Source organism: Geotrypetes seraphini, chromosome 3 (genome assembly GCF_902459505.1).
Source record: "Geotrypetes seraphini chromosome 3, aGeoSer1.1, whole genome shotgun sequence".
Lineage (NCBI taxonomy): Eukaryota > Metazoa > Chordata > Amphibia > Gymnophiona > Dermophiidae > Geotrypetes > Geotrypetes seraphini.
Window position 1 is genome coordinate 162,787,079 of NC_047086.1, and position 27,382 is coordinate 162,814,460.

General features: G+C 45.7%; 1 protein-coding gene across 4 annotated transcripts in view; it reads right to left on the reverse strand.

Annotated features, from left to right (window-relative positions):
• Window positions 1-27,382, reverse strand: part of NCOA7 (nuclear receptor coactivator 7) — a 351,548-nt gene that overhangs the window by 298,053 nt on the left and 26,113 nt on the right. For 3 of the 4 annotated variants that reach the window (XM_033936068.1, XM_033936069.1, XM_033936067.1), the window contains one exon: window positions 11,143-11,287. In XM_033936068.1, coding sequence (XP_033791959.1) covers window positions 11,143-11,192 — 50 coding nt within the window. In that variant the 5' untranslated portion in view covers window positions 11,193-11,287. Of the gene's footprint in view, window positions 1-11,142; window positions 11,288-12,388; window positions 12,513-27,382 lie in introns of those variants that run through there. The other variant, XM_033936070.1, reaches the window with a different exon arrangement.

Sequence of the window (27,382 nt, forward strand, 5' to 3'; positions counted from 1 at the left end):
TCCCCTGGAAACTTCCAGACTAACAATTGTAACTTGATACATTCCTGATTCTATGTACTGTAATATTCCTGAATTTGTCCAGTCTCTTAAATTGTAATCCGCTTAGAACCGCAAGGCACAAGCGGAATAGAAATCTGTAATGTAATGTAATGTAATGTAATGTAATCATTAGAATATGCAATCAATGGCCCCCAAATCTTTTTGAAATTACAGTGCCAGAGTTCTACGGATCTCCCTCCTAGTGACTTAACAGTATAGTTCCTACTGGTTGATATATGTATGGGTGTACGTCCTCCTAGTGGTGGAGAAACATGGCAATATCTGTTGCCTTGGCACTACGTTGTTTAAATATAAAACAGACTCCCAGAACCAACCCCAACTGTGGGCAAATGCCCATGCACCTATTTACACCTGCTCTGAAAAAAAGGTGCAACTGTAAATGTGCGCATATACCCTTCATACACAGAAGCAGCTGTGCAACTTTATAAATTCTTTTCTGCATGTAAACAAAGCTTAATAAATTTCAATAATCACAGCTCTTATAGCAAGTAACTAATATATAAATAATGCTCTTATTAAAATGTGAAGTGCTCAGACCTTATAACCTGTGTTTTTTAGTGTAATCACCAAAACGAGGTTAACAAGGGGACCATCATTGCCTTCACTGTCCCCCGACCACCTGCATTATATAAACAAACTTTCAACGTAATTTGTTCATAATGATGAAAAATGTACTTATCTTTGTCAGGTGGTAGTTGATGATGTTAAACCTCGTTCAAACAAACGTGAACCAAGTGGTGTGACATTAAAAAATTTTTTCTCTATGTGTGCGATTCAATTTATGGTCCCTGTCCCCCATCATATTGATGATTTGAAAAGCTTTTTAGGAGACATTAATCATAAAGATCCCAATATTACATTTACATACCAATATAATCAACATCAGATATCATTTTTGGATATCATGGTTTATAAATATGGTAATCAAATTTCTACCTCCCTGTACAAAAAACCGTCAGATAGAAACTCGCTGTTATAGTATGGAAGTTTTCATCCAAGAGCTTTAAGGAATGGTATACCGGTAGGCCAATTCTTACGTTTAAGAAGAATTTGCTCAAGTGAAGATGATTTTAATAAACAAGCATCAGAGTTATATGAAAAATTTAGAGATCGCGGGTACCCTGGAAAAATAATAAGAAGAGCGTGGAAGAGGGCGAAAAACTGCCATCGTCCTTGGTTGATGTTACCAAATAATAGAGAAAGATCAGAGTCAGACACTGTTTGTGTTATGCCATATACTGGCAGTAGTAATGCGATCAAACACATCATTTTAAAATATTGGCCAATACTTCAAAGTCATCCTTCGCTCACCCAAAGACCTAAATTTGCTTTCTCGAGAGGCCCCAATTTGGGCGAGAAATTAAAACACAAAAAGTTTGACATTTCTACCACACGGAAGTTGCCTCACCAACCATGTGGCAAATGTAAAGTTTGTAATCATGTTATGAATGCTGCTCAAGTGACAATCCCTTTTTCAGGTGGTCATAAGTTTATATTAAACACTGACACAACATGCGACTCCAAAGGAGTGATCTATTATATTCAGTGTCCTTGTTCCAAAATATATATAGGACAAACATCCCGTAAAATTAAAACTCGTATCATAGAACACTTGAGCAGCATTCGTACAAAACGCATTACCGCCCCTTTAGTTCCTCATTGGTTGAGCGAAGCACACACGCTGGAAGATCTTCAATACACAGTGTTGATACATATAAAACAATATCAAGGTGATCTTGCGCGAGTATTGATTCAGAAGGAACAGCGTTTTATTTACAATTGGTGCACCCTTACCCCAGATGGCCTAAATTCAGATATTGAATGGCTATTAATATAAAGCAATGGCGAACGCTATGACATTTTCTGTTTGATCTCATTTCCGGTTGGATTCATTTCATTAGTTCCGGTTGTTTTACCTATAAAATCACAATCCCGGTCTCTGGATTTTAGTTCTCCCACTCTTTGGTCCGGTCTAATCCTAGTGAGCCAGTAATAGGTATGTAGATTTATCGATATTTGTTATATAATTCTCACATAATATTTATCATTGTAAGATTACGAGTAATCTTTAAGACACTAATTTGGATCTTTTAACAATAGTAGTTATAATAAAGAAGTTTATTGTTTTTATTGATTTTCTCTAGCATTAATGTCCCTCCCTGACGAAGAGACGAAACCTGGGTCGGGGGGACAGGGACCATAAATTGAATCGCACACATAGAGAAAAAATTTGTTAATGTCACACCACTTGGTTCACGTTTGTTTGAACGAGGTTTAACATCATCAACTACCACCTGGCAAAGATAAGTACATTTTTCATCATTATGAACAAATTACGTTGAAAGTTTGTTTATATAATGCAGGTGGTCGGGGGACAGTGAAGGCAATGATGGTCCCCTTGTTAACCTCGTTTTGGTGATTACACTAAAAAACACAGGTTATAAGGTCTGAGCACTTCACATTTTAATAAGAGCATTATTTATATATTAGTTACTTGCTATAAGAGCTGTGATTATTGAAATTTACATAGATCATCATCACAGAGTATAATTATTTATTCCTCTAGAGATTAGTTTATGTAAACAAAGCTTAACCATAAAAAAAGCTTTACAAAATTACTCCTATAACAGACAGACATATCACACTTGGTTTAAATGTTATTATTCTTTCTAAACCAATGGAATGTTTGGCAACTGCACCATGGAGATTTCCTCTCCAGGTCAAACAGAGATACACACAGCGTGCCGCCAGCCGTCATGCAAGCTTCGGGACAGCTGAGCAAGCATGTGATTACTCTTTCACTGTGAACCTCAAAATAATTGTCAGAACGGTCCAAGGCTTAGGTTCAACAGTTTCTTTCTTTTGAAAAAAAAAAAACCAACAACCAACAACAAAACTTGCCCCCCCCCCTCCCAGCAGAGCGGTGGGGATTGCCAGTATTCATTTACAGTCCAGAAGGATCACCTTTAAATCCAAAACAGTTCAAAAGAATCACTTTTAAATTCAAACCATCAGGGGGGGGGGGGGAGAACCCCAAATCACTCTACACTATGCAGAACTGGAACAGTTATAAAAGGTCTTTTCCCCTTTCTGGTAATAGCAGTTCATGGCACCAGGTGCTTCACAAATCAATCTTCCAGGTTCTTTCCAAGGACAGGAGTTCGTATTTACAGTTCAGAACTAACAAAATTTCATTTCCCAAATCACTTATTTGGCTATCTGCTTTGTGTACAGCACTCTTCCTTACTGGCTTAATCAGATAACACCCCAGGTCAGAGCAGAAGGGTACAGAATTATTCCCATAGTTGTAACAGTTCCCACCAGCCTGTACTAAATAGGTTTCAGTGCTTCTAACCCCTCCCCTCTCTGGATATAAACTACGGTAAGCTTTCACATTGCACGAGAACAAGCAGTTTTCCATTTAAAGCTAACAGTAATACATTGCAGTTTCTCAGTTCCCAACCTTTACTTGGCAATCAACATTTCCATGGGAACCTCTTCTCCGTCCCCATTCTGAAGATTATTTCCACACTCTAAAGCCACTTCCATGGGAAGGGTCTGTTCTAGTGAGGTCTCCCTATCACTCTAAGCAGTGCCCAGCATTTCTAGGTCTCCCTTCTCCTGAAAACTGAAACGCTCCCCTAAGTCCTTCCCATTGCAAGCCTTCTGCTTGTATTTAAGTTCCTCTTTCCCCAGGGTGTAAGGGGACACTGCCTGATAAGGCTTTACTTTTCTTTCAGTGGTTTCAGCTGTGTATCTAGCTTGGCTATTCATCTCTATGGGCTCAGGTATTGCTCCCTTTTCCCTCCCCTGGGATACTGAAACCCAAGGTTTGGTTTGACAGCTAACCCCCTTCTATCAGCTTGAGAATTTTTAATTTTGCCCACCTCCCTGTCATTCTTGTGGGTTTGGGATGCCCTATCTCCATCTGGGCAAGGAATATAGGTCCATTTCTGGGTCTGCTTAGGGCACACAAGCTTTTTAGATGGCTCTGCGCTACTCTCCCTGTGACAACAGATACATACACCCAAATACACACATATAGCAATGTCAAATGAATGTTTTGGGTCCTCTGCTCCAGGCAGGTGCAAATCAAATCGGAACAGTAGGTTGTCTATTCTGAGAAAGTGGCCCAATTACCTGAAAGCTTGGGAGTTTGAAGAAAAATATTATATTCTGAGTTCAGGAAGGAACTTTTTTTTTTGTTTCCCCCAGGAAGGTCCAGTAAAAAGTGGATATAAAACTGTACTGACTTGACACCCCACTTTCAGGCTCACAGAACCCTTGGTTCCCTGCTGAGTCAAAGAAAATGGAAAGATAAGCACAAGGGTTGCCTGTTCCCCAAAAGACTGAGCTAATAAGGAGTTGCCAGTCTGATTCACAGCTGCCCTGAGGCACAACAATCCACTAATGTAAGAGGAAGGACTGGTCATCAGGAGATCTGATTCTGATTAGAGGCTGATAAAAAACAATACCTTCAGTTTCAGCTGAAACCGAAATATGGGGCCAAAACTGGCCACTCAATTTCATACAAAACCGAAAACAAAAATGACCTGACCTCATTTTTGCCCCTCCCCTCCACCTGACTGAATAAAGGCCCCCTCCCAGACTCCCCCCCCCAAGTGGACCCAGTCCAAACACCCCTCTCCCCCAACAGGCTCCTCCAGGACATCCTCCTCCCTAGCAGTAGGCCCCTTCCAGGGCCTACCTTTTTGTTTGTGGGGTAGTGGGTACAGGAGTGATCCATTTTTTCCTCTGGTTTTACCATTTTCCTTTCTCTGAAAAAGATTTTGTTCTACGTTAATACTTTTCAAGTATTTGAACGCCTGAATCATATCTCCCCTGTCTCTCCTTTCCTCTAGGGTATACATATTCAGGGCTTCCAGTCTCTCCTCATACTTCCTCTGGCACAAGCCTCCTATCATTTTCGTCGCCCTCCTCTGGACTGCCTCAAGTCTTCTTACGTCCTTCGCCAGATACGGTCTCCAAAACTGAACACAATACTTCAAGTGGGGCTTTACCAATGACCTGTACAGGGGCATCAACACCTTCTTCCTTCTACTGACTACGCCTCTCTTTATACAACCCAGCATCCTTCTGGCAGCAGCCACTACCTTGTCACACTGTTTTTTCGCCTTTAGATCATCAGACACTATCACTCCAAGGTCCCTCTCCCCGTCTGTGCATATCAGCTTCTCTCCTCCCAGCATATACAGTTCCTTCCTATTATTAATCCCCAAATGCATTACTCTGCATTTCTTTGCATTGAATTTTAGTTGCCAGGCATTAGACCATTCCTCTAACTTTTGCAGATCCTTTTTCATATTTTCCACTCCCTCTTCGGTGTCTACTCTGTTACAAATCTTGGTATCATCTGCAAAAAGGCACACTTTTCCTTCTAACCCTTCAGCAATGTCACTCACAAACATATTGAACAGGACTGGCCCCAGCTCCGAACCCTGAGGGACTCCACTACTCACCTTTCCTTCCTTCGAGCGACTTCCATTAACCACCAACCTCTGGCATCTGTCCGACAGCCAGTTTCTGACCCAGTTCACCACTTTGGGTCCTAACTTCAGCCCTTCAAGTTTGTTCAACAGCCTCCTATGAGGAACTTACTGTATCAAAGGCTTTGCTGAAATCCAAGTAAATTACATCTAGCATATGTCCTCGATCCAGCTCTCTGGTCACCCAATCAAAAAATTCAATCAGGTTCGTTTGGCAAGATTTACCTTTTATAAAGCCATGTTGCCTCGGATCCTGTAACCCATTAGATTCACTATCCTTTCTTTCAACAAAACTTCCATTATTTTTCCAACAACTGAAGTGAGGCTCACCGGCCTCTGGTTTCCTGCTTCATCCCTGTGACCACTTTTATGAATAGGGACCACATCCACTCTCCTCCAATCCCCAGGAATCACTCCCGTCTCCAGAGATTTGTTGAACAAGTCTTTAATAGGACTCGCCAGAACCTCTCTGAGCTCCCTTAGTATCCTGGGATGGATCCCGTCTGGTCCCATCGCTTTGTCCACCTTCAGTTTTTCAAGTTGCTCATAAACACCCTCCTCCTGCCAAACAGGTTGAAAAGGCGACAGCAAAAGCTAGAAGGATGCTTGGGTGAGGAATGGCCAGTAGGAAAAGGAAGCCTTGATGCCCATAAGACTCTAGTGAGACCTTATTTAGAATATTGTGTACAATTCTGGAGACTGCACTTTCAAAAAGATATAAACAGGATGGATTTGGTCCAGAGGAAGGCTGATAATATCCTTGGTGGTCTATGTCATAAAGAGTATGGGAACAGACTTAAAGATCTCAATATGTAGGAAAGACAGGAGAGGGGAGATATGATAAAGATGTTTAAATACCTATGTGGCATATATACATACACATGAGGCGAGTCTCTTTCAATTGAAAGGAAATTCCAGAGTGAGAGGGCATAAAATGAGGTTAAGAGGAGCTATCTAAGGAAATACTTTTTCTAGAAGGGGTGGTGAATGCGTGGAAAAGTCTCCCAGTGGAGACAAAGACTTTCTGAATTCAAGAAAGCGTAGAACAGGCACGTGAGATCTCTTAGGGAGAGGAGATAGTAGATGCTGTGGATAGACAGACTGGATGTGCCAATTGACATTCATCTGCTGTCATGTTTCTATGTTTCCTGAGTGCCAACCAAATAGATTGGCAGCTTGATGAATGGCAGTTTCAGCAGGATTTAATTCACTGTACTGGGAACCAGTTGTAACAGATCCACCTTCACTGGTCTATACAGAAACATATAGTGGAAAATTCAATAAAGGTCACCCAAAGATAGCGTCCAATGGTATTGCACTTAAGCACAAATTCTACCATGCCAATTACATGCATAGTATTAGCCTAAGTTTGCATTTTCCTGCCCAACCTTAAGTGCAAGCACTCATGCCATGTCAAAGGCTGGTGTAAATGCTAGTGCCAAAGCACTACATATAGATAAACATAGACTGACTCCTGTCTAATGAAAAGAACTATAGTCTCAGTAGATTGATCAAATACTTTCTTGTACGCTCAGAGATATGAAACTCTAATGGGGGTGATAACACCCCCTCGCAATGACTGGATGGTGAACTCCCCATTAGAGTTTCTTATCTCTGAGCGTACAAGAAAGTATTTGATCAATCTACTGAGACTATAGTTATTTTCAATAGACAGGAGTTAGTCTATGTTTATTTATATGTAGTGCCTTTTACTGATCTCCCATTTCTGAGTTGCAGTACCCTGGTTGCCTTAATTGATTGGAGTGCCAAAGCATTGGCAGTTAAGCACATAAACGACAGTATTCCAGAACATCATGCCTAATTGATTGGCATGCCTCTGTACTGCCCATACCCTCCCTTGCAGCGATGCACCACAAAAATTATGCGCTCAGTTTATGGAATAAAGAAGTCAGTCAGATATGCACGTAACTACAATTAGTGCCAATTAGGGCTTGTTGATGCTGATTATTTGTTCTTCTCGCCAATTAAAGTGTTAATTTAACATTAATTAGCAAATTAAGTTACACATATAGCTGGCCCTATTCTGTAAATGTGCACCTAATTTTGGGTGTCATTTATAGAATTTGGGGGATACATTTTCTATTCAGGTAAGGAGATGCTCCCTTTACACATCTTAATTTTCCCCCACTGTCTATTAATAAAATTTGCTTTCTCTGTACATTTTCAACCACATAGGCAGATTTGTAAAATCTACTTCATCCAAATATAAATGTCTAAAACTTACAAAATCTAATCTAATCTAATCTTCTATTTCTGCGTCGCTCGTACCTAGGTAGGCTCAAAGCAACTTAAAGAGGGGGGCAAGGAAGGAGAAGGGGAAGGAGGGGTGGGAGAAGAGGAGGGTAGGAGGGGGGAGGGAGAGGGGTGGAGAGGATACAGGTGATTAAGTGTCAAATAGATGAGTTTTCAGTTTCTTCCAGAATATAGTGTTGTTAGGTTCCGTCCTGGTCATTTCAGTAAGGTCATTCCAAGTTTTTACACCTAGAAAGGTGAGCATGGAGTGGAAAACTTCTGGATTGAAGATTTTTTTGTGGAAGGGAGATTTAGAAGAAAATAGCAGAAAGAAAGCGTTAATTGTAATGCCAATGGCATTCAATGCTCTGAGGAAACTCCCCTCACAAGTTTCTGATATACCATGCCAATAATGGACTGCAAAGCAATACTAAAATGGAGTGGACGAGTAGCCCAATGGTTAATGCAGTGATCTGAGAACCAGGCTCGTCCCACTGCACCTCCTTGTGACTCTGAGCAGGTCATCTAAGCCGCCATTGCCCCAGGTTTCATAATTTGTAAACAGTTTTGATTGTAACTACAGAAAGGTGGTATATCAAATCTCATTCTCTTTCCCTCCTAAAAATACATCTTAGCAACATATAACATGAAAATAAATAATACTGAACTGAATTCCATATGGACTTCAGCATTTGCTGTTCAGATCTCTATAGCAGTGTTCATGTATGATGATCAAATACACTTTGAAGGTGTGTTCAAAAGTTATTTAACTGGCAAACCTAGCTGTCTGCATGACTGCATAGAAAGTACATTTGGAGAAAGCGTTTGCCTACTCTTAAGTGATCTGTGGCTGAGTTTCCCAAAGCAGAGTAGGAATGTACACATCTAATATAATAAAACGCTAGATGCGCATGCGCACTCAGATCTGCGTGATCTGAAATCCCTGTTCTGTGAGATGTATGTCCGTGGCTTTGCAGACGTGCGCATGCGCGAGTCCCGAGCCTTACTGCTTCCCAGCTGCAACCGTTGGACTCCCTGCTCTCCAGATCGCGGTGTACAGACCAGTAGGGCACTGGGAGCTAGGGAGAAAGCAAGGGCTCAGTCTTCGTCGTCGTCTTCGCCCCTCCCCCCCAATCCCCGTTGAGCCTCCCACCCTATTTTCTCTTCTCGTGGTCTGGCCAGCTACCTTAGTCCCTTGCCGCCATCGCCACCGCCACCCCCTTCCCTTCCCTTCCCGCGGTCGACAAACCTCTTGGCTCGAGCAGCGGATGCAGCACTGTAAACACGCTGCTTCGCGGCCTCTACTGCCCCGATTTGCTCTTCCGTGTCTCTGATGACGTCATCAGAGACACGGAAGAGCAAATCGGGGCAGTAGAGGCCGCGAAGCAGCGTATTTACAGTGCTGCGTCCGCTGCTCGAGCCAAGAGGTTTGTCGACCGCGGGAAGGGAAGGGGGTGGCGGCGGCGGCGGCAAGGGACTAGGGGAGCTGGCCAGACCGCGAGAAGAGAAAATCGGGTGGGCCACGAAGAGACAGGGAGGAACTGGGAAGAAGGAAGAGGGAAAGGGGCCTGCTTTGGGGGAGGGGTGTGCTTGGAGGCAGACAGCTTTGCTTGGGGGGGAGACAGAAGGGGGGCCACGGAGACACAGTCAGGGAAGAACTGGAGGGGAAGAGGGAAAGGGGTCTGATTTGGGGGAGGGGTGTGCTGGGAGGTAGATAGCTTTGCTTGGGGGGGGAGACAAAATGGGGGGCCACGGAGAGACAGTCAGGGAGGAATTGGAGGGGTAGAGGGAAAGGGGTCTGCTTTGGGGGGGAGGGGTGTGCTGGGAGGCAGACAGCTTTGCTTGGGAGGGGAGACAGAATGGGGACCACGGAGACACTGTCAGGGAGGAATTGGAGGGGTAGAGGGAAAGGGGGCTGCTTCGGGGGGAGGGGTGTGCTGGGAGGCAGATCATTTTGCTTAGTGGGGGAAGACAGAAGGGGGGCTATGGAGAGATAGTTAGGGAGGAACTGGAGGGGGAGAGGGAAAGGGGGCTGCTTTCTAGCACCCGTTAATGTAACGGGCTTAAAGACTAGTATATTTTATAAAATACATGAGCACAGGCACACATTTACACTCTTTTTTGGAACAGGTAACTGTGTATGTTGGTGTTTGCATGCTATGGGGGGAAAGTTCTAGGTTTCTGCTTTATAAAGGCACACAGACAGTTATTGCTTTTTTGGACTTCTCACAAAAGCAGCCTGTTATAAAATCAGACCCATAGGGCAAGGGACCTCAAGCCCAGTCCTGAGTTCCACAACCCAGCTTGGTTTTCAGGATTTTCACAATGAATATGTATGAAATCTATATGCATGCAATGGAAGCAGTGAATGGAAACCGATCTCATACATATTCATTATGAAAATCCTGAAAAAAAACAGGCTGGGTTGTGGACCTCTGCCATAGGGGATAATAATAATAAGTGGCTAAGATATGTTACCTTTATGAAACAATTCAGCTCTGGCTCTTATGGACCAGGGATGTTCAAAATAATCCAGCAATACAGCAATCTGGTTCCCCCATAAATTTACAATTTTAAAAGACCTCAGCAGTACCACTCACTAGCTCCATTTCTTCATAGCATGTGAGAGTTGTCCTCTACTCTCATCATAGGTCAATAATTTCACAAGTTTCCTATTTTTACTTAACAAGTACAGTATTTTAATTTTAACTTTTAATAACATCTCAATTTTTAATCCTTGTCAGCTTGGGGACCACGTCTTTTATAAAAGTCACAACATATGCATCTACATATGCTGTGCAGGGGTCAAATTGTGGAACTCACTTGTCGATCAATTACGAAAATGTTATGACAAGGGTAATTTCAGAAAACTATTAAAAACACAGTTATTTGTTAATGCATTTTTCTAGGAACTGATCTTTGTGATTGTCTTTTGATGGGCACTTTACGTGATTTTCTGATGATTATATGTTAATGTTTGTTTGATTTTATTTGTCTTATTGAATTATATATGTAACGATATGTAAACAGTTTAGGTTTAAACGGTATATAAATTTTAAAAATAAATAAATACACATCCTGACAGCCTTAGCACCATGTTATAAAAATTACCCTCCACATTCTGAACCATAGACAAAATGTAATTATGAACCGCTAGGTAACAGAGCACATTGATTGCATTCTTTACTGCCTTTCCACTTAGCATTGAACGAGGCAAGCCTACTTCTAGTAACCAAATCTCGGAATTCTCCATTTCTCTACTACTGAAACAAAATTAAGAATGAAAGTATTACTGCATGGGAACAGCGACAGGCATGCTTACCGAGCAAAATAGCCTTGCCTCCGCTCCTTCTTCTCTTCTTTAGTGTCCATGGCCCCGAGGAAAAAGTGCAGAGTGCAAGGGTCCCCTCTAATCCTCTGTTTTGGATCCGTTTGTCTTCACTGTCTCATCTCTGCGTGTTGTCCCCCTGGATCAAAAATTGAAATGAGGCAAGTTCACCACTCAGACAAGAAGAGCTGAACACCACTCAGGGCAGGTAAGGCTGTCACACAGCTCGAGCCAGGTCAGAGATAAAGTCTAACTTGAAAGAGCAAGTCATGTGCTACAGTCATGCCAGGAGGTAAACAAACATGATCAAGTTCAGCAAATTGCCAACGTGCAGGGAGGTGGGACCAGAGACTTATAACATAACATTGTGCTTATTAACCACGTAACCGAAGATTATAAACAGTAAACATAATCTGGAAGATGGAATAAGTTAATTAGCCAAATACTTAGAAAAGAGATAAGTCTTCAGCTATGTTCTAAAATGTTTATAAGCAGCAGTGGTCGAAAATCTTTGTTGTGGGAAGCTACCTGAAACGCTAAAGTGTGACTGAGAAATTTCTTACTTTTACATCCCTGTACAGAGGGAAAATTAAACAGGGCATGAGTTGTCCTGCTATGTCTGAATGAGGCTATTGAGAATCTGTTAACCAAATAGAGAGGAGCTGTACCATATAAAGCCTTATAACAAAAGCAACCCAGCTTAAACAGTACATGGGCCTCCATTGGGAGCCAATGCAGCTCACAATAAAACGACATAACATGGTCATACTTCTTCATAGATCAATCTGACTGCTGTGTTCTGTATCAGTAATAATCTCGCCAGCTCTTTCATAGTGATTGTCAGATAGACAATATTGCAGTAGTAAAGATTGAACCAAAAGTCTAAAAGCAGCAAATTCAAAATATGGTCCGATTGTTCGTAGTTTCTATAAGGTAAAATAACTTTTGCGTACCTCTGCATCTATCTGATTTTTCATGGTGAGGTGCTGATCTAGAACCACTCCTAGTATTTTCATCGTTGGATGGATTACGTACGATGTTGAATTTGTACTGATGGAAGGTTCGTGGGAAATTTTGCAAGCTGATGCCACAAAAAACTTTGTTTTGTCCGAATTGAGTTTAAGTTTAAATTGCTGCATCCAAAAATTCATCTATTTCAATACAGACTCAATTTTGGTAGTGATCTGGGATAAAATAGCACTTGCTGTAAATAACAAAAACATACAGAAAGGACTTTTACCTCCTTTGGCGGTTTCTAAATAGTTAAAGTCCTTTTTAGGCATTCTATTGTAGCGGGGCCTTTTTCATGGGGTTCTTGTTGGCATCCTCTACTGCCAACTCCAGAATACATTCTTTCTCTCTTGCTGCAAACAGACAGGCAGAAGAACACCTCGCCTTAGATTATAGACTATCAAACAAAAAAGGCAAGGGAGGTGTCTTTTCAACCAATGGTTCATTACTTTCTCAATAAAGACTATATCATTGGTTGAAAAGACACATCCCTTGCTTTCTCTCTTGCTGCACCACATGCCTGGAACAGACCACATCAGTACGTCAAGCTTCATCCCTGGCAGTATTTAAATCCAGGATAAAAGCCTATTTTTTTGAGGTTGCTTTTAACTTCTAACCCCCATTCACTTGTAAAGTACCCATACCTGAGAAACTCCCTGACCTCCTACTTGTTCTGTTTGTCTGATTAGATTGGAAGCTCTACTGAGCAGGGACTGTCTCCTGAATGTTTTAATGTACATCACTGCGTATGTGTAGCAGCACTATAGAAATGATAAGTATTAATAATAGTACTGAGTGTTAGTACCTTTTCTATTACTTGTTAAAACTGACCCATGGTCGCAGGTATAATGCAGGGAAAAGGGAAGAAGGTGCAAGCCTCGAAGCCAAGCAAAGCGAACAAAAAAGAGGCACTGGAGATGTCAAAATTCAACCTATGGTGACAATGCTTTATTGACAATTCGTATCCAAGTTCAATATTGAATCCAATTAATACTACTACTATCAAAGTCCTGACAAGGATCCAAGTTTCGGTGACTCTGTCGCCTTCCTCAGGCGACAATAGAATACTAAAAAAATGTTTAAAATAGATATTTTTAACATTTTTTAGTATTCTATTGTCTATTGGATCCTTGTTGGGAGAGGCTGAGATGTCCAGACAGCAAAGAAAAAAAAAATTTAGTTCTCATTTACCTGATCTTTTCCCCATTCCTGTCGTATTTGCCTTTATTGTTTCTTTTTTCAAAAAGATTGTATTTCTCCCTTTTTTACCCTCTTCTACCAGTTAGTCGATGTCCTTGTATTGTCTGTAGTGTTAAATTGTTGTTTTTAATTGTACCAATTATTTAGTTTGCTTAGTAAACCAAGATAAGCGACTTTATCAAATGTTTTACTAAACTTGAAACTTGAACTTAAGGGTCCTTTTAGTAAGCAGCATTCAATATTAATGTGTGTTTAACACGGCAAAAATAGCCTAATGTGGAATACAATAAAGCATTCTGCCTTAGTTTTGGTAAGTGCTCACGCAAACCATGCCGTAATTATTTTTTAAGGGACATGTTAGGGACAGAAAGTGGGCTTGTACTAACCAGTTAATGCTAACATTACCACGCACAACCGGTACAAGCACAACGGATTAGTGCACAGTTAACATGGGACCTTTTACCACCACCTAAACAGGCAAGTTTTCCCACATGCTAATGCTAACATTAGGGCACGATTATTAATGAAAATAATAGAAAAAAGGGCTATTTTTATGTCTGTGGTAAAAATGGCCACCAGCGAAAAAGACCTGCATAAGGGCATGCCAAGGCCAATTCATACTGCAGCTTAGTAAAAAGACCCCTTAGTGATTTGAATATACCAACTTCGGGAATCTGTAAGTACAGCATCTCTGATATGCACAGTGTGGGAGGAAATGCAAGTCTGTTTCCATTTCTCCAGTGCTGTTCTGCAGGCACAGAGTCCCATTCAGTTTTTGTTTGCACTTTGCTATGTCTACTATTTGGTAACTTATTCTGTGGTTAGTAAGGCTCTAGTTATTTTTACATATACAACCAAGGGTTGTTGGGGTTTTGTTTTGTGAGCATGTACAGTAGTTTCTGTATAGAGATTTGTACAGCCTGGCTTCTTCTCTTTTCCCAGCAAGCAGCATGTTCTAAGAACTAGGAGAATATATACAACTAGTGTTTAAGCCCGTTACATTAACGGGTGCTAGAGTAGATGTCTGTCTGTCTGGTTTATTTTCTTTGTATCTCTCTCCTTGGATGCTGGCTGTCTATATGTCTGTCATTCTTTCTGTCTGTGTCTCTCCATAGCCCCCTTCTGTTTCCCCCCCCCCTCCCAGAGCAAAGCCCCCCAGCACACCCCTCTCCCCAAAGCAGCCCACTTTCCCTCTGGCCCCTGCCCCCTGTTGTGCCATGCCTGCCTGCTTCATGGCCCCCTTCTGTTCCCCCCTCCCAGAGCAAAGCACACCCCTCCCCCCAAAGCAGTCCCCTTTCCCTCTCCCCCTGGCCCCCTGTTGTGCCATGCCTGCCTGCTCCGTGGCCACCTTCTGTTTACTCCCCCCCCTCCTGTTCTTACCCTCCATCCATCCATGGTTTCTGGTGTCTTCTGGCCCACCGGCAGAAACGCTGCTGCTCCTCTTCAACAAAGCAGCCTGCTGAGGTTCACTGACGCGATTGCGACAGAGGGAACGTGCTACCGAGGTGGAGAGCGGCCTGCAAGGTTCACTACAGCTGGCTGGCGAACCTCAACAGGCTGCCTTGAAGAAGAGCGGCAGCAGTTGGTGAATAAGGGCAGGAGGAGCGAGTCGCCAGTATGTTCCCTGCCTCTGTGTTCCAAAATGGAATTCGGCACGGACCCATAGACCACAGTGTCAGGGATCACGCCCTCCTAAGTGCGCATACGCGCTTAGGGTTTTATTATTGAGGATGATGCCTTTCAAAGACTCCATGGCCAGTTTACAAGTCTTTCAATGGTCAGCCTAGCCCTTAAGAACAGTGCTGCATGTAAGTACTAGCATCTTTTTTTTTACTATAAAAAGTACTACATTATAATATGATATCTAATTTAACAATTTCATTGTAATCTGGCTTAGACCTTGTATGAGGAAAAGCATAATATAAATGCTGCTTAATTAAATCCATTTTTTTTCAGACCACTTTCTATGTGCATTGCAGAATTCTTGGGGGAAATAAATCATGGGTTTATGTGGGGTGGAAGGAGAGAAGCAAAGGTGTTTCAAAACCATTGTTCAAGCTAGGTATCTTGGCAGAATGCTTTTAACTGTACACCTGCATTACTACTATAATAACCCAGGCTACTGAGAAAACATTTAAGTCCGGATTCTATAAACGGCGTCCCGATTTTAGCCGGCGGTAGGCATCCTACAGCTGTCTAACCAGCCAATCGGGATGCACATTTTTTAAAAAACAGTTCCCAAGCAAGGCTGCCTATATTGGAGGCGCCTCCAGGAGCCTAGGGAGGCGCGCAGGCTCGCCTAAGGCTAGGCGTGGGCTTGGTTTGGCCCTGAAGAAGCCTTAGGCGGCCGTACGCGTTTGCGTCTCTCTAGGCCAATGGGAGACGCTTACAATGTAGGCCAGTATTGTAAGTAGACACGGCTGCTAAGCTTATCATGGCAAGGGATCTCCCTGCAACAATAAGTCCCTCCCCCCGAATGCTCGCCAGCAGAAAGGATGCCCAATCCTTCCTGCCAGAACCCCCCCTCCCCTCGGTAGATCGCCTCTTAACTTCATCCCATGCCCTCTCACTCTGGAGTTTCCCAGTTACGAGTGATTCATTGCCTTAATGTTATGGCATTAAGGCAGTGAATCACTCATAACTGTAATTGTAAATAATGGAACTGAAGGGCAAAAGACTTGATAAATAAAAACCTCTGCATCATCAGGTTCCAGTTTCAAGTTGCTGGCATCCTATGATTTTTTCCCCTGCCGTTTAATATATTTTGGCCTCAGCTAATTGAGAACCACAACACCACTCACAAGATGCAAAATTGTTACTTCATATCATACCATACAGTTTCTTATACCCCACAATTTTCAACACAGATTCATTATGCTTTACAATAATAATTATTAGCATTCACTGAAGTTACAACAAGATTCACAGGCTATAAGGAGTATAAACTATGAGAATTACAGCAAGAAGGGATACCTTATATACTCGAATATAAGTCGATCCAAATATAAGTCCAATCCCCCTCACCCCCAAAAGGAAGAAAAATGGTTGACTCGAATATGAGTCAGGGGCTTAATATTTAAATGCCCTGCCCTGTCCTGTCAGTATCTGCATGCAGCCTCCCTTGGAATGGTGTTGGCCTGATAACAAAAGTGAAACTTCTGCAGTGTTTCTTGCATTTCACAGAACATGGAGAAGAAACATGCTTCAAAGAACTGGAATGGCGTCAGAAGGAATGATGCTGCGATGTATATAAGATACACCGTAAAGGCAGGAACAGTCTGGGAATTCCAAGAGTGAAGAAAGCTACTCAGCCACACTGAAGCAGTAAATAAATAAATCGACCAACTACATAACAGTATAAATAAATTTAGGGAAAGGAGGTAATCTCAGTGTGGAGGTCAGCGAAGGGAGACAAGCTCCAGCGCTTCACGCATAAGACAAAGGTGATTCACCTCTGCCTGCACACCATCATGCAAAATCAATGTGCAAATCAATATCACACCACAATAAAGTGTAAGTGACGCTGAGAGTGAAACAGGTAGCAAAAAACACTCAAGGAATCCTCCCCAGCCAACTCCCCAAAAGATAGAAACAAGGCCACAGCCGACTTAGCTTGAATTTAGCCAGGAAGATGCCAATCTCATAAACTCCGCCCTTCAGTCGGGCCATTTCTCCCCAGAAATGGGTCATATTGCCTCGACCCCACTACTGAAAAAAATCTGACCTTGACCCTTCCATACCATCCAGCTATCGCAATTGCAAATATCCCTCTCCTAACCAAGATGCTAGAGTCCATCATTTCTACCCAACTCTCATTATACTTAGAGAGATTCTCTATTCTTCTACCCTATCAATATGGCTTTCGTCCTAACTTCAGCACCGAATCCCTACTGTCTTCCCTGATTTCAAGGGTCCAACAACTTCACTCTTGAAACAAGTTCGCCATCCTCCTACAATTTGACCTCTCCGCTGCTTTCGACGTTGTCCACCATGATATTCTTGTTTACCAACTCTCTGAGATAGGCATCAACTCCACAGTCCTAGATTGGTTCTCTAAATTCCTCCGCTCTCATTCTTACATTGTTAACATGAATGGCACCTCATCCTTCCCCTGGAAACCGAATTGTGGAGTCCCGCAAGGCTCTCCACTATCTCCTATCCTTTTCAACATCTATATGTCCTCCCTAAAACTCCTCCACCTATCCCCCCTTGAAACAATTTACACTTATGCCAACGATATCCTCGTCCTCCTCGAGACCGATTCGAGCCTCACCAACCTGTCCAAGAATATATCCTCTTGTATAATGAACCTACAATCCTGGGCCCACACTGTGCAAATGAAATTGAATGAGTCCAAAACAAGACTTCTTTGGCTCGGCTCAAAACTAGACCACCTACCCACCTCCATCCCACTACCCTCTGGCTCCTCTCTGCAACTTGAGTTCTCGAGCAATAAGATATCATTGATTCCGCATTGTCCTTCAATGACCACCTCCAATCCTTGGTAAAAAAAGCACAGTTACTTACCGTAACAGGTGTTATCCAGGGACAGCAGGCATATATTCTCACATGTGGGTGACGTCATCTACGGAGCCCCAGCGCGGACAGCTTTTCAAGCAAACTTGATTGAAGTTTCAAGTTTGCTACACTGCACCACGCATGTGCATGCCTTCTTGCACACTAGAGGGCGCATCCCCACCTCGTGGTCCTCAGTTCCATAACCAGCAAAGAAGCCATCCCCGGGGAGGAGGGCGGGTTGTGAGAATATATGCCTGCTGTCCCTGGATAACACCTGTTACGGTAAGTAACTGTGCTTTATCCCAGGACAAGCAGGCATGATATTCTCACATGTGGGTGACCTCCAAGCCAACCAAAAAAGGGCAGGTGGGAGGATGGCAATTTAGGAAAACAGGTTACGTAACACCGACTGGCCAAACCGGCCGTCGCTTCTGGACAAAGTGTCCAGACAGTAGTGGGAGGTGAACGTATGAACCGAAGACCAAGTGGCAGCTTTACAGCTTTACATATATCCTCCACAGGAGTAGATCGGAGGAAAGCAACAGAAGCTGCCATAGCCCGGACCTTATGCCCCGTGACTCGACCATGGAGCGGAAGACCAGCCTGAGCATAGCAAAAAGAAATACAAGCAGCCAACCAGTTGGACAAGGTGCGCTTGGAAACAGGATGTCCCAACCGATTAGGATCAAAGGACAAAAACAATTGAGGAACCTTCCGATGAGACTTGGTACGTTGGAGATAAAAGGCCAACGCCCTCTTACAGTCAAGCGTGTGAAGCGCCCGCCTCACCAGGATGAGAGTGGGGCTTCGGGAAGAACACCGGAAGAACAATGGACTGATTGAGGTGGAAATCAGACACAACCTTAGGTAAAAATTTAGGATGGGTGCGAAGAACCACCTTGTCATGATGAAACACAGTAAAAGGTGGATCCGCAACCAAAGCCTGCAGCTCACTAATCCGACGAGCGGATGTGAGCGCAAGCAAAAAGACCACCTTCCAAGTGAGAAACTTAAGATGAGATTTGTCGATAGGCTCAAAAGGAGGCTTCATCAGTTGAGCTAATACCACATTAAGATCCCAAACTACAGGAGGAGGTTTCAGAGGAGGATGAACATTCACGAGACCCCTCATGAAACGAGTTACCAGAGGATGAAGAGAAAGAGACCGACCCTCGATATGCCGATGGAACGCCGCAATGGCACTGAGATGCACCCGAATGGAAGTCGTCTTCAGCCCAGACTTAGACAGATGCAAAAAATATTCCAGCACCGAAGACACTGGAACCGAACTCGGGTCCAGATGGTTCGAGGAGCACCAGGATGAAAATCTGGTCCACTTCTGGGAATAACAAAGCCTAGTCGAGACCTTGCGCGAGGCTTCCAAAATCTCCCTCACCGACTGAGAAACAGGAACCGAAGTCAAGGGGAAAGGAACCAAGCGGTCAGATGTAAAGACTGAAGATTGGGATGTAACAGCGAACCCCGACTCTGAGACAGCAGAGAGGGAAAAACAGGCAGAAGCAGAGGTTCCCTTACACTGAGTTGAAGGAGCAGGGAGAACCAGTGTTGTCTGGGCCAACGAGGCGCAATGAGAATCATAGTGGCCCTGGTCGATTTGAGATGTTCCAACGTTCTCAAGATCAGAGGAAAAGGAGGGAATGCATAAAGGAACCTCCCCTCCCAATCGAGAAGGAAGGCATCGGCCTCGAGACGGTCCCGGGAGTACATCCGAGAACAATAGAGGGGCAGTTTGTGAGTCTCCGGAGAGGCAAACAGATCCACCTGAGGAGTCCCCCAGCGGTCGTAGACCTCGCGTAGAACCCGGGAGTTCAGCGACCACTCGTGCGGCTGGAGAAGATGACTGAGTTTGTCTGCCAGACAGTTCCTCTCTCCCTGAATGTAAACCGCACACAGGAATATGTTCTGGGAGACCGCCCATTCCCAAAGGCGCAGGGCTTCCCGGCACAGAGACCAAGAGCCCGTTCCACCCTGTTTGTTTACATAATACATTGCCACCTGGTTGTCAATCCGCACGAGGACTACCTGATCGTGTAGCAAGTGGCAGAACGCTCGAGCCGCCAGAAAAATGGCCCGAAGCTCCAACACATTGATGTGACAAAGACGGTCCTCTGCCGACCATAGACCCTGAGTCCGCAGACCGTCGAGATGAGCCCCCCACGCGTACTCCGAGGAGTCCGTGGTCAGGACCTTGCGATGCGGAGGAACGAGAAAGAGCAAACCCCCGGAAAGATTGGAAGAGTTGGTCCACCAACGGAGCGAGCGCCTCAAAGAAGGAGTCACCGTTATTGGACGAGATACTGGGTCGCGATCCTGACGCCACTGCGAGGCCAAGGTCCACTGAGGAAGCCTCAGATGCAAGCGGGCGAACGGAGTAACGTGGACCGTCGATGCCATGTGGCCCAGAAGAACCATCATGCGCTGAGCTGATACTACAGGCATCAGCGAGACCTGACGACTCAATCGAAGTAGGGCCTCCAACCGAGGAGGGGGGAGGAACGAACGAAGGCGAACCGTGTCCAGCACGGCTCCAATAAACTGAAGGGATTGAGATGGGCACAAATGAGACTTGGGAAAGTTCACTTCGAACCCCAGACGCTGAAAGAAGATGATAGTCTGTTGGGTCGCTGAGATAACCCCCTCCCTGGTCGACGCTTTGATCAGCCAATCGTCCAGGTAGGGAAAGACCTGTAGCCCCCGAGATCTCAGGGTGCAGCGACCACCACCATACACTTCGTGAAGACTCGAGGGGACGAAGCCAGTCCGAAGGGGAGGACCCGGTATTGAAGGTGCAACTCCCCCACTTGAAACCGTAAGAATTTGCGGAAGGCGGGATGCACCGGAACATGAGTATATGCTTCCTTTAAGTCTAGGGAGCACATCCAATCCCCTTCCTCCAAAAGAGGATACAACACCGGAAGCGACAACATACGGAACTTCTCCCGGACCAGGAACTTGTTGAGCTTCCGGAGGTCCAAAATGGGGCGTAAGTCCCCTGTCTTCTTTGGGACCAAAAAGTAACGGGAGTAAAACCCCCGCCACCGTTGGTCGGGGGGTACAGGTTCCACCGCCCGAAGGCTCAACAAGGCCCTCGCTTCCGCGAGAAGAAGGGGAAGTTGGGTTTGGCTGAATGGGTAAGCAGCCGGCGGATGTTCCGGCGGCGTGATCAAGAAATTGAGCGAGTAGCCCTCGGAGATAATCCGGAGCACCCAAGCATCTGATGTGATCCCGGTCCAGGCTGCAGAAAAGGCTCGGAGTCGACCCCCTATAGGAAGGGGGTTCGGCGAGAGCGCGGAGGGGGCCCGCCCCCATCCGCACATCCCGTCAAAAGGACGGTGCTGGCTTGGGTGTCCCCTGCGCCTGAGGTTTTTGTTGGCCTCCCCTACCCTGCTGCGGTGGGCGGCGGGGCGGAGGCCTAGAGAAGGCCGGCGTTGACTTCTGGGGGTATCGCCGCGGGGGAGGCCGAAAGGGCTTCTGCGACGGGGCCCGAGGTTTAGGACAGACCAAGGAGGCAAGAGAGCGCTCCTGTTCCGACAGACGTTTGGTCGCCGCCTCCAGGGACTCATCAAATAATTCAGAGCCAACACAGGGTAGATTGGCCAGACGTTCCTGCAAGTTCGGGTCCATGTCCAGGGTACGTAGCCAAGCCAGCCGGCGCATCGCCACGGCAAAGGCGGATACCCTGGAGGCCAGTTCAAATGCGTCGTAGACAGCGTGAAACAGGTATAGACGCAGCTGAGATAAGTTGGACATGAACGTGGCAAAACCCTCCTTGTGGGAATCCGGCATAACCCCTTGATAACGGGGCAAGTCTTTGACATGCCTCGAAGATAAGAGGAGAATGTAAAGGCATAATTAAGGACCCTGGTAGCCATCAATGAGTTGGAATAGAGGCGATGACCAAACTTGTCCAGGGTCCGCCCCTCCCGTCTGGACGGGACCGCCGCCGAAACCTTAGTGGGCTGCGACTTTTTCAGCGCCGACTCCACCAGCAACGACTGGTGAGACAGTTGTGCCTTATTGAAGCCCTTCCACGGGATTTGGTATAGTCCGGTATTTGGACTCCATCTTAGAAGGCACCGCTGTGACTGTAAGAGGGGAGTCTAAATTTCTCAGGAAGGTCTGGTGGAGGACCTTATTGAGATGCAGACGAGGAGTTTCTCTCGGGGGAGTGGGCATGTCTTGTTCCTCCAAAAACTCCTTCGTATACTGAGACCCAGCAAGCAAGTCCAGGTCCAAGGCCCGCGCCATATCTTGCACAAATTTTGAAAAGGAAGAGGGCCTCGCTGGCGGGGAAGGAGTACGCGAGGTCCGAGCCGCCAAGAAAGAGGGGGAGGCCTCGCGGGAATACCGAGGCTCCCTACCAGACCCCGATCCCCAGGAGGCCGTGCCAAGGGACCTCGAAAGGGTCGGGGACTGCCTATGCCCCGAGGAGCCCTTGGGGGAAGTCCCCGGGGTATGAGGAACCGAGGTCCTTCCCCTGCGCCTCGGCGAGGAGTCTCTCGAACCCCTTCCCCCAGGGGTGCGGAAGAGCCTCGGATTGTCGAGGCGGAGCTCCGAGACACGCAATGTCTCACCCCCGGTCGGCGAGGAGCGACCGCGTCTCCGAGGGGAAGCGCGAGAACGCTTAGGTTTCCTCGGCCGACGCCTCATCCGAGGCTGACCCGAGGGCGAAGAGCCCCGGGAGGACCTCGAGGAAGAGGACGTGGAAGAGATCCTCCGAACCCGACGCACCTTGTCCCGAGGCCTGACACTCCTCTCAGGCTGGTCAACCGAGGTCGAGGTCGAGGGCAAGGTCGGGGTCGAGGACGGCCGACCCCCGGGGCTGAAGCCGAAGGCACCGAGACCGAGGCCGCCGACGCCGGGGCAGTCGAGGCCGGAGCAGTCGAGGCCGAAGCCTGCTGCAGGTACGCGAGGGCCCCGGACAGCTCCGAGGCAATCAGCACTCGGAGCAAGTCCTGGAAGACCGGAACCCCCATCATGGCAGGCAGATCCGGGGCCGAGGAGTGCTCCCTGGAGGGCGACCTCGGTCTCGAGTATTCCCTCGGGGCACTGGGCTTTGCAACTCGGGGCGGGGCAGAGGACGACCCACCCGCAGTCCAGGAGTCCGAGGATGGCTTCTTCGCTGACCCTGGAGTCGAGGAAGGAAGAGAGGACTTACCCGAAGCAGGCTTGGTCGAGGCAGCAGGCTTGGAGGAAGTCGAGGGTCGAGGCGAGGTCGGGGGCCGGAGGCCGAGGTCGAGGCTGGGGCCGAAGCCGAGGCCGACGTCGAGGCCTTTCCCGCCGCGGGGTCCGCAGAGAAGAGCTCCGCCATCCGGGCACGGCGTCGGCGGAGAGCTCTAGACTGAAAAGTTGGGCACCTATCACAGGAGTCGGTAGGATGCTCAGGACCCAAACACACCAAGCACCACCGGTGAGGATCGGTAATTGAGAGCAACCGATCGCACCGGGTGCACTTTTTAAAGCCCGTCAAGGGACGGGACATGGACACAAAACCCGGCCGGGAACGAACGAGGTCCCTCGGCCGCGGCTACCGGGAGCCCCCGGAGCCGAACCAAAATACTTTTTTTTTTTTCGACGAAAACTAAAAGAAAAGAAAGAAAGAAAAGCAAATCAAGCACAGCGACCGTGAAATAACGCACAGCCGCGGTGTCAGAAGGCTAAATTCGAAGAGCACAATTTCCACAGGGCTTCTGGCTCCGCGGAAAAAACTGAACTGAGGACCACGAGGTAGGGATGCGCCCTCTAGTGGGCAAGAAGGCATGCACATGCGTGGTGCAGTGTAGCAAACTTGAAACTTCAATCAAGTTTGCTTGAAAAGCTGTCCGCGCTGGGGCTCCGTAGATGACGTCACCCACATCTGAGAATATCATGCCTGCTTGTCCTGGGATAAAATGCTTTTTCAGCCTTCACATGCTGAGGAAAGTTAGATCCTGCTTCCATCAAAAACACTTTACCCTCCTTGTCCAATCCATCATCCTTTCCAGATTGGACTATTGCAACTCTATCTACTTAAGCCTAACTAAGAAAAACCTCCACAGGCTCCAGCGGATTCAGAATGCAGCGGCCAAGCTCATCTTCGCTAAAAGTAAATTTGACCATGTCTCCCCGCTCCTGGCCAAGCTTCACTGGCTTCCGATAATTGCCAGGGTCCACTATAAATGCGCCTGTTTAGCTTTCAAAATCCTACACGGTCTCCTCCCTCCCTTTATCCCTCTTTCTTGGAATTTCTCATACCCTAATACCACCAGATCCTCCCACAAATTAAAACTATCCTTCCCCTCGCTAAAAGGCATTTCCCACACAGGAAAGCTAGGGACCTCCCTCCACTTCAAAATCACTGAGCTCTGGAACAACCTTACCTCCCCTCTTCGGAACTTGAGCTCTCTCCAAGTTTTCTGCAAACATCTGAAAACCTGGCTTTTCTCAAAAAATGTAAGCCTCTCTCCAACTCTCTCTTATATCTGGCATCCCAAGTCCTCTAATATTCTTCACACTTCTACCTCTAACCCTCTGTTGTAGTTCTTTCCTATTTCATCTACTGTAAACCGCGCCGAGCTCTACGAACGTGGAGATGATGCAGTATACAAACCTAAGGATTAGATTAGATTAGATTAGATGACAGACGCAATGTCAAGTTCTACCAAGCCCGGTTTCGGGAGAATGAAATCCCTTCATCAGGAACATTGAGCAGAATCAGGGTCGGCTGGGAGGTGGGAGGAGGCTGAGTAGCTTTCTTCACTCTTGGAATTCTCAGACTGTTCCTGCCTTTACGGTGCATCTTTTAAAGTATCCTTTGGCAGTTTTTGAGGAGTTATTGTTGCGATGTACATAAGAACATAAGAAGTGCCATCTCCGGAACAGACCCTAGGTCCATCAAGTCCGGCGATCCGCACACGCGGAGGCCCCGCCAGGTGTACCCTGGCATAGTTTTAGTCCCCATATCACTCTAAGCTTCTCGTAAAGAGAAGTGTATCTAGCTTACCATGTCACTCTATGCCACTCATAAGGAGATGTACATCTAACTTACCCTTAAATCCTAGAACGGTGGATTCCGCAATTACCTCTTCTGGGAGAGCATTCCAGGTGTCCACCACCCGTTGTGTGAAGCAGAACTTCATGATATTTGTCCTAAACTTGTCCCCCCTTAGCTTCAGTCCATGTCCTCTTGTCCGTGTCACATTGGACATTGTAAATAATTTTTTTTCCTGCTCTATTTTGTTGATTCCTTTTGATTTTGAAAAGTCTCGATCATATCCCCTCGCAGTTTCTATGTTTCTATGTTTCACTTGTGAGAATATGCTGTCTGCTTGTTCTGGGATAAAACAAATTACACATTGTGCCCATTCTAGCTAGTTAGTCTAAAGAGGGTTGCACAAAAGAGTCACATTTTTCTGATTGAAGACAGCCATCGTGTTTCTAGAGCACACAATGTACATTTATCACAGTTCAACATGACAGACCCAAACCTACAGGCCTAAGGCAAACTAAACGAGCTCTGTATCTCCTGATATGGTCAAAATATATTGTTGGTACAGTAGTTCATTATTGCTTTGTTAATTAACAGAAAATTCCATACTAATGAATTGTGTATAGGAGCCTATTAATGCCACAGGACTTTGTATGCACCCATGAAATTAGAACATCTACCGGTAATTAAAGCGTCTAAAATGCAAATTAAGGATAACCTCAAATAAAGTGCTGTTTGGAGGAGACAATGCTTGAGAAATATATAGAATAACATTTATCATACAAAAGAATACTGAAGATAGAATAACTGGCCATGATAAAGGGGGTGATTTTAGAAGCAATTCGAGCATACAGAAGAGTGTTTTTTACATGCTCAAGCAGCTGCTTATAAAACTATCCCAGAGTATGCATGCAGAAAAACAGATGCTACCGGGCACCATCCTGCTCAGGCTGCCAGCACCCTTCTTCCTCTCCGCCCTCTATTTCCACTCCTCCCTGTCGCGCGCGCCCCCTTTTCTTTTTAACTTTGGCGCAAGCAGCCACCAACTTGGTGCCCACATCGGCTTCAGTGTTCTCTCCGACGTCACATCCGGGACCCGTGCCTAGGAAGTGACATTAGAGAACGCCAAAGCCAATGCGGGAAGTAAGTTGGTGGCTGCTTGCGCCAAAAATTTTAAAGGTGCGGTAGATACAGGCATGCAGGGGAGGGGCGCCACTGCCCCAAGTGCCGCTTACCCCCACTACGCCACTGAATGCCAGGGAAACACTACACCTACTTCAAAACAAAATATCAATTTTTTTATATATTCCTGCCCTTTACTGAACAAAAGATAATGTTAATAGTTGAAGGTGTACTTAATACATCAGAACTGTTATAATAATTCAACACAAAGATCTTTTAGATAAGTACTTACAAAACAGAATGGTGATTGTGTACCCGTTGACAGATTGAGGCCGTCATAACATTGAGGAGAAACTGACACAGAGCTTCACAGATTTGTGCAACTTTCCTTCATACAGAAGAAAGAGTGTTCAATTTCTGAGTCAAGAACACTTTACCGACCTTCAGGGCCAGATTCTGCAAATGCCATCGTAATCATCGCTTGCCTGCAAAAACAACACCAATTGCAAGTCAATCACGTTACGCCGCCATTTGCAAAATTGCGGCTCCTGTTAAAGGTAGGTGCCGGTAATTTAGGCCAGGTTTTTTAAAGGCCTACATTACCAGCATCTACCTTTGACGGAGTTTCACACCTAATGGTACCTAAGGTCATTTCCGGCCCAAACCATGCCGATCGCCGTAGTCAACACCACCCGACACTCCTCTAGACCAACGCAAAAAAGAAACAGATTCCTAAAAAATCTACCAAGTACACAGTCCATCACTCCCCCTGAACACCACACAATTTCGGGTGCCTATCTCAACATTCGCTCGGCTAGAAACAAAGCCCAACTGATTAAGGACTGGCTAGAAGAAACCCACCTCGACATCCTACTCCTCACCGAAACATGGCTAATCTCCGATCAGGACACCATCATCAGAGACCTACTCCCTCCAAACTACAAAATCATTCCACTATCAAGAAACTTTAGAAGAGGAGGCGGACTAGCCATAATCCTCCGTGACCACTTCCAGTTCCAAATCCTCGATTCCAAACTGACCAACGCCCTGGAAATTCTCTCCTGTAAAATCTCCAAAGCTGACTGTAAAGACAATCTAACCATTACCCTATTCTACACCCCTCCCAGCAAATGGAACCAAGCCAAAGAAGATTTATACGAATTCCTCCTCTCAAATTCCGTCGCGGGCACTCACAATCTTCTCGCAGGCGACGTCAATCTACACCTTGAACAGGAAAAGAATTCCAACGTGGCTGATCTCCTCTCCTTCCTAACATCCCTAGGTTTCTCTAAACCACCCCCTACAAAAACCCACGACAAAGGCCATCACCTAGATCTAATCTCTTTCCTCCCCAATACCCCTTCAATCCCCAGCATATACCTTAAAGAAGAAAAC